The sequence below is a fragment of the Solenopsis invicta genome, chromosome 5, assembly GCF_016802725.1.
Source record: "Solenopsis invicta isolate M01_SB chromosome 5, UNIL_Sinv_3.0, whole genome shotgun sequence".
NCBI classification, from domain to species: Eukaryota; Metazoa; Arthropoda; class Insecta; order Hymenoptera; family Formicidae; genus Solenopsis; species Solenopsis invicta.
Window position 1 is genome coordinate 19,400,623 of NC_052668.1, and position 14,441 is coordinate 19,415,063.

At 38.1% G+C, this 14,441-nt stretch overlaps 1 protein-coding gene across 11 annotated transcripts in view; it reads right to left on the bottom strand.

Annotated features, from left to right (window-relative positions):
- LOC105205654 (tetraspanin-1) overlaps positions 1–14,441 on the bottom strand; it is a 41,064-nt gene that overhangs the window by 12,376 nt on the left and 14,247 nt on the right. For 9 of the 11 annotated variants that reach the window (XR_003268351.2, XR_851298.3, XM_026131925.2 and 6 more), the window contains exons 2-7: positions 12,734–12,819; positions 11,712–11,810; positions 3,196–3,324; positions 2,369–2,443; positions 1,679–1,789; positions 745–909 (exon numbers count right to left, since the gene is read on the bottom strand). Coding sequence is in view for 9 of the 11 variants with exons in the window: in XM_026131925.2 (XP_025987710.1) it covers positions 745–909; positions 1,679–1,789; positions 2,369–2,443; positions 3,196–3,324; positions 11,712–11,810; positions 12,734–12,793 (639 nt within the window). In the remaining 2 variants the exon portion in view is untranslated. Of the gene's footprint in view, positions 1–744; positions 910–1,678; positions 1,790–2,368; positions 2,444–3,195; positions 3,325–8,332; positions 8,357–11,711; positions 11,811–12,733; positions 12,820–14,020; positions 14,171–14,441 lie in introns of those variants that run through there. The other 2 variants (XM_026131923.2, XM_039449872.1) reach the window with 2 other exon arrangements.

The window sequence follows — 14,441 nt, forward strand, 5'->3', positions numbered from 1 at the left end:
TCGTACGTCAATTCTTAACACACGACGTATCAACGCGTCGCTCATTTGTTACAATATAACGACGGAACAAAAATCTTCAAACGAAGTTTCAATGCTTTCAATTATTATCATTTTCTAATATAATTTTAATAATTGATTGTAAAAAAATTATATTATTAGTTTTTCATTTGGTATACTGAACTCTTATTAAAATTCTCTTTTTTTTTTCTTGCAAACTAAAAACTAATACTTTTTAAGTCACTGTTTATATCATTGTTGCAGCACAGGAGTGATTCAAAGTGGTTTCCTCCATACATTTTTCCACCAATCATAGTCGCTTTAAAAAAATAATAACCGCGGATAAAAACTATGGAAATCAAAAAATAAGGAAAAATATGTAATGTCTAAAAAAAGTATAATCAAAAAGATCAAATCTCATCGTTAAGAAAATATCATAAGGTTCGTATGTGAAGCTCGTACAAACGTTTTCTTTGTCACGCATAACACGGAACTATTATCGTACCTACCTCCAATACATCTTTATGAAAGTTTCGATGTACGAGAACTAGGAGCACGCAATGTCAATGTCGAGTCACGCTTAGAAAATTGTCAAAGGGAAAGTGTGTTGTACGTGAATAGACATACGTATGACCTATGTTTATATAGCACTACAATTACATCTAGTATGCTAGTCTTGGTTCGTGCGCCAAATACGCTGAGTAATGTAAAAAAAAGCCGTTAAAATAAATTTATCGCCCAACTTACCATTTGATAGTACGAGTTAGATACAGTGGGGCTGATGGGACACGTGGGATCTTTCAGAACGTCATTTTCTTTTATACAGCAAGCATCGGGGACCATTTTTCCAGTTGCAGTCCAGTTCCTATTCTCACCGAAGTCCCGAAAATTTTCCACGCCGCAACAATGAAGCTGAAGATATTTAAATCGATGTGATAGGTAATCTTGCTTTTTTTTTCTTAGTTATCAATAAAATTTTTCTCTATCCATTTATTGAACTATCGTAGACTCCCCCGTGATCGAGAAGATAAACGGATGCAGAAGAAATATTATATATTTATTGGAATGTTGCAGAAACATTTAAACATGTATAATAATTTAAATTAGCAATTTAATTTAACACGATGCTTATTGAAATTTACACCAGTCGATAAATAAATATAAACTTAATATAATTATACTTTCAAATAAAAAATTTATATATTAATCAAATCTATATGAAAATTAGATTTAAAAGCTATATATTAATTTGTAATTTATTACTTAAATATTTTTTAAACCAGTCATTTATCGGTGATTGTTCAGTGATTGGTGCAGTGATCTTAGTATAGATATGTAACAATATTCCATAATTCGTCCAGTTTCCTATCAATTTTCGCGTAATAGACGTTCTAAAACAAAATTCTGACCAGCGCGTTTGTAATATGCAATTTCGCTATAAAGTGGTACGATAGCGAGCGCGCCGATAGCTCTTGTCCATGATATTACCAGCTTTCACTTACAACAAAGTGCCAAAGTACAGTTAGCGAACCACTTGGCAAATTAATCGCGTTTACACATGCAAGATAAATAAAATCCGGAAAAATCAATGTACCATTAATTCGCGTGGCAGTTCGCTACTCGCGCTCAAAATTGATTATCATTAACTAACGTATTCGTTAGCGATAATTAGAAACTTTACCTTACTCATGATACCATCCCACGCGACTGTCACCGTATCAGTTTTATCGCCCGTGGTCGCATAATACTTGGCGAGGGTTGACTTCAAGAAATCCTGCGTACCTTTCTCAACCTGCGCAAATTTCATTCTAAGATTAATCTTATAAAAAATACATATTAATTAATATCTACATAGAACTAATTGTCAATTGTCCGATGCTGGTTTATTGACACAAACCGCAGAGAAAAAAAAATTAATATCAGATTATTAACTTATTGTCTCATATATGAGCAAGAAAGTACAATAAAATCCTCTTTAAGGGATTTGATCATGTTAAATAAACATAACTTGTTTACGTAAAAAATTTTATATAATTTCACCAAGAAAAAATATATTCATCTCTATTCGATAATAATTTTCATGAAAATTTAAAGAAAAAAATATCGAGAAGAGAAGAGAGATAACAATATCCTTAAACCAAAAATTTTTAAATTTTTCAATACTTTTATTATCAAAACGATCAATTGTGCTTTTTAGGCGACTGTTATAATATTTAAAAAATATATATAATATTTTGCTAAAATTTAAGTTTATCAATTCTATTAAAAATTTAATTTTATTTCTAGCTTATATATGAGAAAATAACTGATTTGATTTTAATAATTTTTTTCTATGTAAATTTCAGACATAGAATGTGATATGAATACGCACGTCTCCTTTAAGTCCAAAAGCGAGGCCGACTACCACACACTCCAGGATTAAGACCACCAAAATTAGAATGCCGTACTGTAATCACGTACAGAAAATGTTTTTTCCCCGTTTTGTGTAACTCCATTCCGATGCGACATTGTCGACAAGGTGATGGTTTTAGATGAAGAAATAAAATAAAGAAACAAATCGAAAATATATGACTAGATTGCTTCATATAAAATTCGATTCATAGAAAATTCGATTTTCTCGAAAACGGAAAATAATGTTAAAAAAGAGAAAATTTATTTTACGTTTTTGATTTATCTTTTTCGGTAAATGCACTCTTTTCCTGGTTGTAACAACAATAACAAAGATCATTCTGTATTCGCTTGTTACGTCACGAATGAGAGAAAAAGAAAGTCAAAGCGAGAAAATCTCGAGTTGAATTATTAATTGAGCGTAGAATTTTACATTACTTGCGTTGTTTTCAACAAATTATGCCAGTTACTGAATTTTTGCTACAATTAGCAGCTTTGATAGCGTTTTGTATTAAAGTACACATTAAAAGTAATAGCATTCTGGAAGTTGTTATTAAGAATCGCGTGTTAATCGTAATGACTCACTTATTACCTCAAAATTATTTGCATCCGCATTAAAACGTAACTATTCTATTTCTAGGTACAAAATACACGAGAAATACATGAGTAATCAGCAATCTTTACATGGTATATTCGTGTTCCGCAAGTCTCTGTAATTTTGCATCAGATCACCCTGAGAATATGTATGGAATATGTATGAGACGAGACAGAAAATTGCGAGCGAAACGAGTTTTATCAGAACGAACTTACGACACAGAGGAGACACCTGGACTCGAACATAGCGCCGCAATACCCGAGGAAACTGATAATGAATGTAAGAGCACCAGCGATGATAAGAATGTAGGCGATCATCTTGATGACATCGGCGTCCGTTTTGTTCTGCAAAACAGAAAGGCGCGATGAGAATACGAATCGTTCTGCGACAAATATTCATCGGTAGGAGACGCAGGTAGGGAATACGAGATTGCGCAACATTACGAGCATCCTAGAATCTTTTTTTACGTAGAGCTCACACATTCGTTGTGCAAATTTATTTACGATATTTATGATAACAAAATTAAATTTATTCTATTTATACTAATATACAATTATTATATAATTGTAAAAAATTGTATATTATATTTATTGTAATATATAAAAAAGTCAAGCTTTTTTTTTATACAAAGCAATAAAGTAAAATTAATGTTCAAAGAACGAGAAATAAGTTGCAATATACTTGCCTTTCTCAAGTTCACGAACAAATTTTACTTTTAAACAAATTACTATATTGTAACTTATTTCTCGTTCTTTGATCATTGATTTTACTTTATTGCTTTGCACTTTGATTATATTGTGTTTTCACATATCGATCGAGGTTCTCTTAAATATGATTTGAAAATAAAACATCTTTGTGTTCACAGATTCTTCTTCAGCTAATAAAAAAACAAATAAAAGAATTATGAAAAATAAACGTTATTTACGGATGATGGAGATACAAAATGTATTAGACACGAAAATTAGATTTATAAAGAAAAATAAAAAAATAAATATGAAAAACATGCACTTAAAAAAAAATTGTAAAAAAAGAACTTATTAAAAAGAGAGAAAGATAAGATCTTTATTTGTCGTGATATTGAGTCATAAATTTTTGCGGTCAGTGGGAAGTTTACGATCACTCGTTACAAATCGCGGAATTTCCAAGCTCCACTCGTCTCGCGTTTTACAAACAAAATTGTAAGACTTTGAGCAACTCGTCCTAAGTTCATGCGATTAATTGGATTATCATAGATCGAAATATATCGATGAAATTGTCGTCAACAAGTGCGTCATTTTAATACGTATCCCCCTGCCCTCCCAGTCAATATACCTTTATTGCCAAATTTAATCAATGTAATGTATAAACCGAATGCGTCGGTATGCCGCAAACAATTATTAGGTCAAGCTCGTCAGCGAGTATCCAACCGCGGGAGTGTTGTACGGGAACGTGCTCTATATAAGAGGATGACATAATGGCTCGCGAACGGCACTTGGAATACTTAAAAGCTCCCTACATACAAGCTGTCGTCGCGCGTGATAGATATCGAGTTTCACGAGGCGGATCAGAGTGGAGAGAAACATAGACGTTCCTTTGTGCGAGGCGGCGCGACGGTGCATCTGCCGATGGATGCCACCGTCCACCGTCGTCGTGGCTCGTTCTCCGCGATCCTCGTGGATCGTTAAAGGAGAAAATTGTACGGAGGGGGGAAGGGGAGAAAGACACGTTTCCTCGATACACATTTCCGCTCGCCGCTTTCCCGAATGGCGCGCCGCTCCGCGCGCCGCTCCGCGCGCCGGGTTCCGCGAGAGCGCAAGAGACTTTACGGGATGCGCTATCTTGGCGTAAATCTCGGAGTAAACCAAGTATGCGTGCGCAAACTTGAAACGCGATGCATAATCCGATCCGATAGCCCGTACGCTGATTCCGCGGTAACGCAGAGTAACAGAGAACCGTGCTAATTTACCCATCGCGTGTGAAAATCTACCCATGGAGGAAAAAAGGTTCCTAGGAACTCGAGAAAGAAGTCGATCGACTAACAACTCGAAGAGCTAACGAATCGAGGAAAGAGAAATCAATTTTAGCAGACTTTCGATTATACAACAAATGCGTTTTGCGTTCTGATAGTAAGAACTTTTTCCAGATAGCGCGTAAGCTTCAATTCGAGGCCGAACCCAAGATGTTTTATCGCGCGTATACGTACATCCTCGCGTTACATTGATAAAAATGCAAATTCGATTTTTACTACTCGGCTACACGGCAGTGATAAATCACGAAGGATCAATTCCATTGTCTCGTTCCGTCGTGAAATTACTTGAGAATTATTTACAAGTACTTTCGTGTGGCACTTTACGACTCGTGTGCCAGATAAGACGATCACGTCGTTGCGTGACCCATCGTTTTACGTTGACGGGAATGCAACGGCTCAGGCGTTTAAAGGCTTTCCGCCTTCCGCCGCGCCGCTACGATTTGTACCTGCCGCGGATTACTTCGCGGGCACGTTGACACTCTTATCTCGAACACCTGTTGAACGGATACAAGGTATTTTTAGTATGTACGGGTTCCACCTTAGTATAGGCGCGCCGACGTTGCGCGTCTTATTGAACACCACCAACCACTTGACGGCGGAGCGTGCCGCAGAAAAATCAGGTCACCAGGTGAAAGGACTAATAAGGCTGTCTCGTGTTCGGTTTCACCGGCTTGTTCCGCCAGATTGATCAAAACTATTTGAATGCTGACAGCGAATGATAAACGAACGATATAACTGGTCGGCTTTAAATGTGTGTACGAATCGGCCTACGCAATGAGTCCATTCATCTCGTAGATCTAGTAACTACATTAGTTTACTACTTTACTAATCTGCAAGACACTTATTAGCATCAGTAATAACAAATTGTATATCAATTTAATATAATGTGTCTCGATGAATGAGTGAAAGCGCTTATTATTATTCTAAGGCAAGCCCTCCTGCAAGAGAGGGAAGAGGGGTGTATCATAAAGAGATACACTGAGAAAAAAATTTATTTCAATACTTACAATGAAATATTTATTTACGGTACATAAATATTTATTCAATAAAAATATTATAGTTAAATTACATTAATATGATTCTTGTACTATAAATAAATATTTATTTACATTTAATAAATATTTTTGTTGCAAGTATTCAAACAAATGTTTATTAAAATTTAGTAATTTTTTTCTCTCAGTGTGCAAATAAAAGTGAAATTAAGATATAAAATAAAATACAGAAGAGTTACAAGTAAAAGCAAAATTAAGACGCAAAATAAAAAAGAAAGCGAGAAGATACAAAGTAACGGTAAAATTAAAATATACAAAAAAAAAAAGAAATTAGACCGATAAAAATGTTTCTGAAGTTGTAAACTTTAATTGCAACTGTTCATTGAAAAAACTGTTTGAAGACTATAGATGAGGGATTCCCGAATGGGTCGCGAAAAATTTTTCAGTTGTGGAAGGAGTCAAAACCAAATTTCGAAATAAACTGCAATTATTAAATTCCTTATACACGTAAAAGATTCGCTTTGATGCGACGTTAAAAATAGAAAATTAGAAAATAAGCGCATTCCCTTTAGAAATCTTCTTCTATTTTGAAAAATAGATTTATAAAGTTATATGCAATAAAAAATTAAAAAACAAAAAGAGTAAAATGATATAAATAAATAATCAATTTACTTCGCTCTTTCTCATAATCCTTACACAGCTAGATGAGTCGCAAACGTTTGCCATAAAAAATAAATAAATAAATAAATCGCGAAAAAAGTTTGGCAAGCCCTATTGTAGACTATTAATCTTAAGATAGATTGTGTTCTGGTTGAATTTTACAACAGTTGGAGTTTACTTTCACTACAAAAGTATTAAAAGTAATACTGGAAAATGGAAGTGTTGCAATAAACGATAATCTTCCTCGAAATGCTTTTGACCAACCGGCTTAAAATCTTTTAAGGATATTTCAATTGTCGACGCTTCTGTTTAAAGAAACCAATCTTGATCGTGTAACATCTTGACGATCGTTTTAAATAGCTGTCAGCGAAGATAGAAACTGCAGAATATTTTTTAGCTCTTTCAAGAGTAATCAAGGCAATTGAAAGTAATTCAATAATTCAAGGATTAAAGTGGAAATAACGCGAGGCCCTAATAAAGAATACACTGAACACTAGATCTAGCGAGCACACGCAAATACGCACACGGAGAATCGCAGGCCATCGTCGAGCACGAGCTGTTGCTCCGAAATGACCTAATTTAGCGCATTTACAGTATACGGACGTATGTTGCGCGTGCGTCAGTGAGTTAATGCATTTTCTGGAGCTAACGGCGTACGTCCTAAATACCTATTTCCCTCGTGCTCGTGGATGCGTCGAACGTGCCCGATGAGAGAAGGAGGGTATCTAAGCGAAAGCCAGGTCCCATAAATTTTCTCTCTCTTTCTCTCACGAAACGAGCGTGCAAATGAGCAAAATTTTCCTTTCTAATTTCAGACCCGTCTTCCCCCCTTCCCCCTTCCCCCAACCGCCAAACCGTACATCTTTCGCTCAGTGCGTTGTGCGTTGTGCGTCAACGCTCCCGATCGATATCGATATTACCCTACACGCTGATTATTGTTCAAAGGATGAGAGATAATATCACTGCTTCCGCTGAATCCATTCTCTGTCGATATCGCTCAAGCGAAACGGCAATTAACGGGATAAGTTGGGAGATCAGTGACGGATGCGCGGGAAAACGAAAAACGGAATCCTCGTCGAGGAAATGTAAACGACAAACGGTATCTCTCACCAACTATGCAAGTGATAAGATGAAGCCTTTACTCGACTGTACGTCTGTCCCAACTTTCATTTGCACGCTCGTTTCCATTTACATTCCTCTGCGGAGGACGCTCAAGCTCGCGCCAAGCGCATTTTCCATGAGCATTTTTTCACCGAGGCCTTTGTGCGCGAACTTAAAAAAAAAAAATGTCCTCCAAAAGTAGCAATAAGACTACGAACGGTTATGTATTACGCTTAATATCTCGAACAACTAACCCACATAATTTGCAAACCGAATCCTATTCGCGAGAAGTTTCTAAGAGACGTCAGCGTGTAACGGCTACAAGTTATATTCGTTCGATTAGAATGATTAGAAGAGACTTTCTAAGCGTCCCCGAGCCTTCGCTAATAAAGCAACGGTGATTTGTGTTGGTGATCTAACGCGAACCAATATGATTGCGATTTTATTTTCTCACACGCGGTTCCGTACCTCCATCATTCGTTCGCAAATCGCTTCTACGAACTGGAAACGAGTTTGCTTAATTTACAGCGCGACGTTACTATTAATGTAATGATATTTATAGCGACGGCTAAAAGAGTCATTGTAACTCACATGTGTCATATTATCTTTGTATAACGTTAAAGATTAATTTTAGTACTGGCGATATCTCATTTTATAACGGATCTCTAATCTTACGACATTCCTTTTTATGAATGACCGGTCTAATTATAATGTTGCTTTATCACAGGGAAACACGCGCGTTATCCTTTCGCCGGCCGCGCGAAACTCGCGAAACGAAAGCGGCACTTTTACTTTTCCGCGGCGTTCCGCTATCTAGCTCCGCCACCGGGTAACAACGCGCCACGTAAATATAAATAAAGATTTCAGGCAAAATTGTGCAACGTCCAAAAAGTGGATGAATATTCGGCGCGAACGGGTAGAGGGAGAGAGCGAGCGGCCGCTGCGTAAAATCCGCGTGAAATCGCCCGAAGAGCCTCGGCCCCTGCGTTGTAAGAGGTATACCTACGAGTGAGCCACGAATCCGCGATGGAGCACCCCGATCCTCCCACGCGTTGCGCTAATGTGACAACCAATCATCTCATCAGCGACCAAGTACCGATAATTACGTTTCTCGTTCTCCTTGCCTGTAACGTTGCCATACCCAACGTCGCACATCGCGATATACGCCATTCATTCTTGCTTTTTCCTCCGCAGGAAAGAAGATATCTCTACGTATCGATATATTGTAACAAATAAACCGCTCTATCTCTGCACACGACGCAAATTGTAACGATAAATTAATTTCAACTTGTATGATGCATTTATTTGGAAGTATATTGATAGTTACAATACGTTTTTAAATTTTGAATATTGTTTCGTTGCCGGTTAGTATAATAACTAACTTTGCGCGAATGAGACGACGAAGAAAGACAGGACAGTTTGAAATATGTTAAAATTTTGTTATAATTTGTATGAGATTGAAATAATTATGTTATAAAGTTGAACAACCAATTTGAGCTCTCCTTGATCTTAATTTATCGTTGCATTAATATATGTATTTATATCTGTATAAAATCATGGTCAAAGATATTAGGCACCTATATTTTTTTCATTTATCTGAAATTCTTTTACCTGTATCCTGTAATCGTTTCCTTATATGTTTCCTATTGAAGATAACAGATTAAAAGAAATTCAGAAAAAAGAAAAAATATAGGTACCTAATATTTTTAGCCAATATGTACGTATTAATATTTCATTAATTTATACATATTAACATGTGTTGTTAAAATATATATACACATACACATACACACACAGGTACGTGTCGTGATGTCAATAAGAGACGATCGAAGGCCTGCAGGAGGAAGGAAATGGGTTTTGCAGTAGCAATTATTCGAAGGAAGCGGCAACTTCCATTCTCTATTGTTCTCGTTAACCGCGGCCTTTAAGGTAAGTCGCTCTTTTTGTGCTCCTTCTCCTCGTAGTTTATATGTAGAGTCAAGTACCTCGTTAAACGCGTAGATTATCCGGTACCACTAAGAAGTTCGTAATTAGAAAAAACCTATCTATAATGTATATCTGTCTAGTGTGTAGACCACCCTTGCGAACTCTTTTAAAATAATATCAATACGCACGAACTGTTCTCTTGTGAGCGAAACTTGATTCTTTGCCAGGTTTCTACATCGTAAAAAAAAATAGAAACGATGCGATTATTAACTTGAGAGAGAGATTTCAATTTCAAATAAGACACGCATAATTCTGAATTTATTGAGATTTCGATTTTTTTTTATAATGTACCCTAATTTCATAGCGTGTCTTATTTTAGACATCGCAGAGACCGACAATTTCCACATGCATTATTTTTTAATTAACGAGAATTTAAAATAAAATTAAAACAGTATTTTTAAAATTTTTATGAGAACAGTTACGCACGTATGAATATACGTAATAAGGTCAATGACTTTTGATGCGTGAAAACTGCGTAACGAATATTCAAGGTCATTGAGTAGTTCATTTACATTACATTATTTAACAAAAGCTATGATATAAAATTATATGCATACAATATATAACTAAAAGGTGCAAAATAATAATTTAAATCAAATCGTCTATAATTTACGTCCTTCGCAAGTTAGATATTTTCGTTAAATCTTCTATCGTACTTGGCACCTTTCCAAAAGAAATGGATGTTTATCTTTAAGCTAATCTAGTTCCTATATTTAATTTAGATTTCGAGGCTTTGTCGGACGCTTCTGAAGGTATTAACGTCCATTGGTTAAATCTCAACGAATTTCTATGTATCTTCGTGGTAAATAACGAAATGAGAGAATCCGCGGGAAGAACATGCGCACTTTACATATCGATCCGACGACACGGTGGCATAGAAAAATCACGCTAATACGTACGTGCGATAGTAACCGAGTATCCAAGCATTATAAACAATAGTATGATACAATACGCGTCACGCGTATCTCGTTATACTCATCCGCATTTCGCACGTGCTCGTACAATGCGAGGCTTGTTAATGCAAGCCGCGTTAGATTATTTTCCAATGCCAACGAAAAGATTTGTCGGAAAAACAAGGTTTAAAGACTAATCCTCTTACGTATGCATCATACATGCGGAAATATACAGGTTAAACGAGTAAAAGAATAAATAAATAAAAAAATACTGTCACCGATATGATAATCACTCAAGAGTCAGTAGCAAATCCAGTTTAGTTCGAACTTCCTTGCTACACCTATCGCTAATTGCGTAACGAACTTACGACGTAATTAGCACGATTACGTAAGGAAAACTTACAGCCATAAAAATAATCGACTGTTTGAGGATGAATGACACACGAGTCATTTGTCTTCTAATATATCACTAATGCGGAGCAGACGAAAAGTTTTTCGAAAAGCAAACAATAAAATCGACAGCTAATACCGATAATACTGATCGATGGAACTTTCAATTTCCGAGATGTCTCAAGTTAAATATTTTCAATCAAAAATCGTCACAAATTATCGCGCGTTTAACAAAGCAGCAGGAGCAACGGAAAACTATCGTGGGAGTGTAGTAGGAATTTAACGCAGAGAAACTCGTTTTTGCGAACCGGTATTTTCGCGCGGAATTGTCCGGCACGTTCAAATATCGAAAGTATCCCGCTTTGTCCAAAGCCGTCACGCGCAACTCGAGAGAAGGTAGGAGATTAAGAATCGATTTGAAAGTTAAACGATCAAACTTGGTGGCCGCGGTGCCGCGCTCTCCGCGTTCGTGCGGAGCCCTCGTCTCGGTGGATATTTGGTACTCGGCCAATTCGCCACTCGTACGCACGATCACGCGTGCAAGTGGTTGCGCACAATGCCAATTAACGACTTCCTCGAAAAACAAGGTAGAGAGAACACGAGCCGGGATGAGTGCGTGCGATTCTCCCGCGTTCCCCTGCCTTTTCCTCCCTTTTTACTTCGCTCTCGCCTTAACGCGGACTAATCTGTTTACGTCTTACCAGAAAGTCGGATTGATCGAGTTTCCCGATGAGGTTGGTGAAGGAGCTCCTGTCGGCGAAAAGCCAAATGCCGACGGTCAGTGCCGCTCCTCCGGCGATCTGTAAAAATACAGGCTTTAATGTGTAGGTTTCCGTTCTGCTTCGCGGACTTCATCAAGGCTATTCGTCGTGTCGAAGGAGGCGGAAGGAGGTCTAACGCTCTTTTGCCTCGGTAGGCAGCGGCCAAGATTTTTGCGAAGTTTCACTTTGCAATCGCCTCTCGCGATCGTACGATTTCGCGATATCCCGCGATAATTTGACAGGCTCTTCCTAGCTAACAATCCTCCTAACTGTACACGCCTCGAATCGTGACGTCGAGAAGCGACGCCAATTTTCCTCCTCGCGCTGTACGTTGAAATAGGTCAGTTCTTCCGCGTACCCGCGTCGCTCGTGCTCCCGGAGCTGGATTTATGAAACTCACTCTCTTTCTCATTCGAGGATTAAGTGCTACGTAAATCTTGATCAGCTGTCGCAAAGTGCTTTGGTCAGAAATAAACGGCATGCAAATTAAACATTACGTTATATCTTCACTTGCCGATGAAAGATAGCTAAAGAAGCTTTCAACACATCTTATCAATTTGTATTATCGAGCAGAGTTTTGCGAGAGGGAGAAATCCCCTATTTCAACGTTCGACGTTCGGTCCGAGACCCGAGACACCGGTAGCTCTTTTAACGGCACGAACCGAGGGATTATTCAATGAGAGAAGGTTTCGTATAATTTAACTGTACATTTCGCCGGGCAAGTTTACGTATTCCTTCAACGGATTAACTCTTAACTCAACTCTCTGACACACTACGCGCGTAATAGGCTTAGAAAATAAGCGAGAAGTGTTTCAATAATTCCAAGGTGAGGATACGCGAAGCATCCACTGGATTATCGGCTAATCGTAATGACGCTCTCGATGAATTGCGTTTCGCAATAAGAGCATAAGGAATACGTACTTCGATTTAGATTATCATCGTGAAAATGTATATATACTTACGAAGAAAATGAAGTTGAAGAAACAGAGAAAGTACTTGGCGCACTGCGATATGCAACTCATTTTCGTTGATTATTTCTTAACTGCACCTGTAACACAAATTAACGTTCGTTGATTATACATACGAGATATTTCGAATCGAGCCATTTTTTATTCTTTAACTTCGAGAGATTTTCAGATTCATAATTTTTATCTATTATACAAGGATATTAAATGTAACAGGTCAAAAAATAAATTTTTATCTCAGCATTTTTTTCAATTAAAAAAGGCTCATCTTCAAATTAATTCGAGTACACTCGTCGATGAAACGTGACTCGCCAAATTCAGAGCGTGCAACACTCTACAACTCTACACTCCACGCGTATAATTTAATTAAAATTTATGACAGCTAATAAAAATTTTCTTATACCATATTTTCAAAATACAAAAATAATAAGTGGCGATAACAGAGCTAAAAGTAAAGAAGTCGCGCGCGAATTGTAACTGGAGCTCGCCATTGAAGCGCGACTAATATACGTAACAAGATCCATACGAAGGAAGCGATCCTAAATCTATTGATCGTCATTCACAATTCAAAGTATGCTTCGATACAAAGCTAATTTTGCGACAGATAAATGCCCGACGACTGGTTAATTAAATGTAGGCGAGCGTGCAAAAGTGACGGTCGGAACGCGCAGCGTGGGCGGAAAACAAAGCGATGAGAATTGTCCGAATTAGAGCAGGGGGCTTGTTGCCAATCAGTCTCAAGGATGTTATTTTCTTCGTTTGGACGTTGACGTGCGAATTAAAACGACTCGGACAGCTCCGAAGACGCGTCCTCGACGCGTTAGAACGACACACGTATAGGTACGCGAAAGCGGTAACGAGAGCGTGACTCTCTTTGCGTTCGATCGCAAAGTGCTCCCCGAGATTTCAAGATTCTTTTCACCTTCGCGAGGATCGTAATCACGGGCAATATAGATACCGCTTATCGCGCTCCTATTTCACTGAGCGATGCTCAATGCCAAAAATTAGAACGACGAACTGTCTTCTGAACTCTATCTGGAGATATCTCCGTGGTGCTCGTCAGGTTTCCTCTATGCGCACGAATTTTGCGTAACGAATATCGTTTCCGTCGTTACGTTACTGCGCAACGTTATTACATCGCACATCCACGGAGATGGATATTCTTTTCCGTCTCGCTGTCTGCTACGATTCCACAAACGCACCGCGATAATTACCGTTATTTCTACGTTATTTCCGTTGTGTCGTTCTACTCGAGCCCTTTTTATTACTACTATCGCATCTTACCACGCTCCGACACTTGCGCAATATTATCGTTTCCCCTTTTTTTCTTATATCACTGCAGGCTCGCTCCCGCGACGAATTCGACGTGTAACCAAATAGAACGAGAAGCAAACGTCTTCATTTCGCGTGCGGGAAGTATCAAGATCATCGAGAGCTACTTATGACTCGATTGGCGCGACGAACGAACGAACGAACGAACGAACGAACGAAGAGTCGAGCAAAGATCAGTAACGCGGAACCGCGGGAGAGGCTCGATCAAGCGATATCGAATATCCAGAGCACGGTTCTCGTTACTCTCTACACTCCGGAGAACTCTGTTCGTTCCCCCTGTTCGTCGCGCGCGTCTCGCGTTTCTTCGGCGCAGCAGCGGTATCGACTGCAAGCTGCTGCTGCTGCTGCTGTTGCTGCTGCCGCCACCAGCGTC